General features: G+C 46.4%; 1 protein-coding gene across 1 annotated transcript in view; it reads left to right on the top strand.

Moving 5' to 3' along the window:
* MUC17 (mucin 17, cell surface associated) overlaps positions 1-644 on the top strand; it is a 61,132-nt gene that overhangs the window by 911 nt on the left and 59,577 nt on the right. Inside the window, exon 2 of the mRNA XM_006889806.1 lies at positions 262-402. Coding sequence (XP_006889868.1) covers positions 262-402 — 141 coding nt within the window. The remainder of the gene's footprint in view (positions 1-261; positions 403-644) is intronic.

The following is a 644-nucleotide window of genomic DNA, read 5'->3' as shown; positions in this document are numbered from 1 at the left end:
ACTATCACTTCTATGACTTCTACTGCAAGTGAAGCTACCTCTACTGATACCAGCTCGTCTACTCCAACATCTGAGGCAACCTCCACATCTCTTTCAACTTCTACAGAAGGGACAAGTACCTCTTACTCTACCACATTCATAACTTCTACTGGGACAATTACACCTGCTCCAACTGTGAGTGACACTCCAACAGCCTTATCACCAACTAGTGATGGATCAACATCTTCAACTATCACATCTGTCACTACTACTGCCACTCAGGCTACCTCTACGGATACCAGCTCATCTACTCCAACATCTGAGACAGCCTCCACATCTCTTTCCACTTCCACATCAGGGACAAGTACCCCTTACACTTCCACACCCATAACTTCTACTGGGACAATTACACCTTCTCCAACTGTGAGTGACACTACCACAGCCCTGCCAACTTTCACTCATGGATCAACATCTTCAGCTATCACTTCTATGACTTCTACTGCAACTGAGGCTACCTCTACTGATACCAGCTCATCTACTCCAACGCCTGAGGCAACCTCCACATCTCTTTCCACTTCCACATCAGGGACAAGTACCTCTTACACTACCACATCCATAACTTCTACTGGGACAAGTACACCTGCTCCAACTGTGAGTGACACTAC

This window comes from Elephantulus edwardii, unplaced genomic scaffold, assembly GCF_000299155.1.
Source record: "Elephantulus edwardii isolate Elephantulus edwardi_28Jun2011 unplaced genomic scaffold, EleEdw1.0 scaffold00080, whole genome shotgun sequence".
Classification (NCBI taxonomy): domain Eukaryota; kingdom Metazoa; phylum Chordata; class Mammalia; order Macroscelidea; family Macroscelididae; genus Elephantulus; species Elephantulus edwardii.
This window is presented reverse-complemented; position numbering and strand designations above follow the sequence as displayed.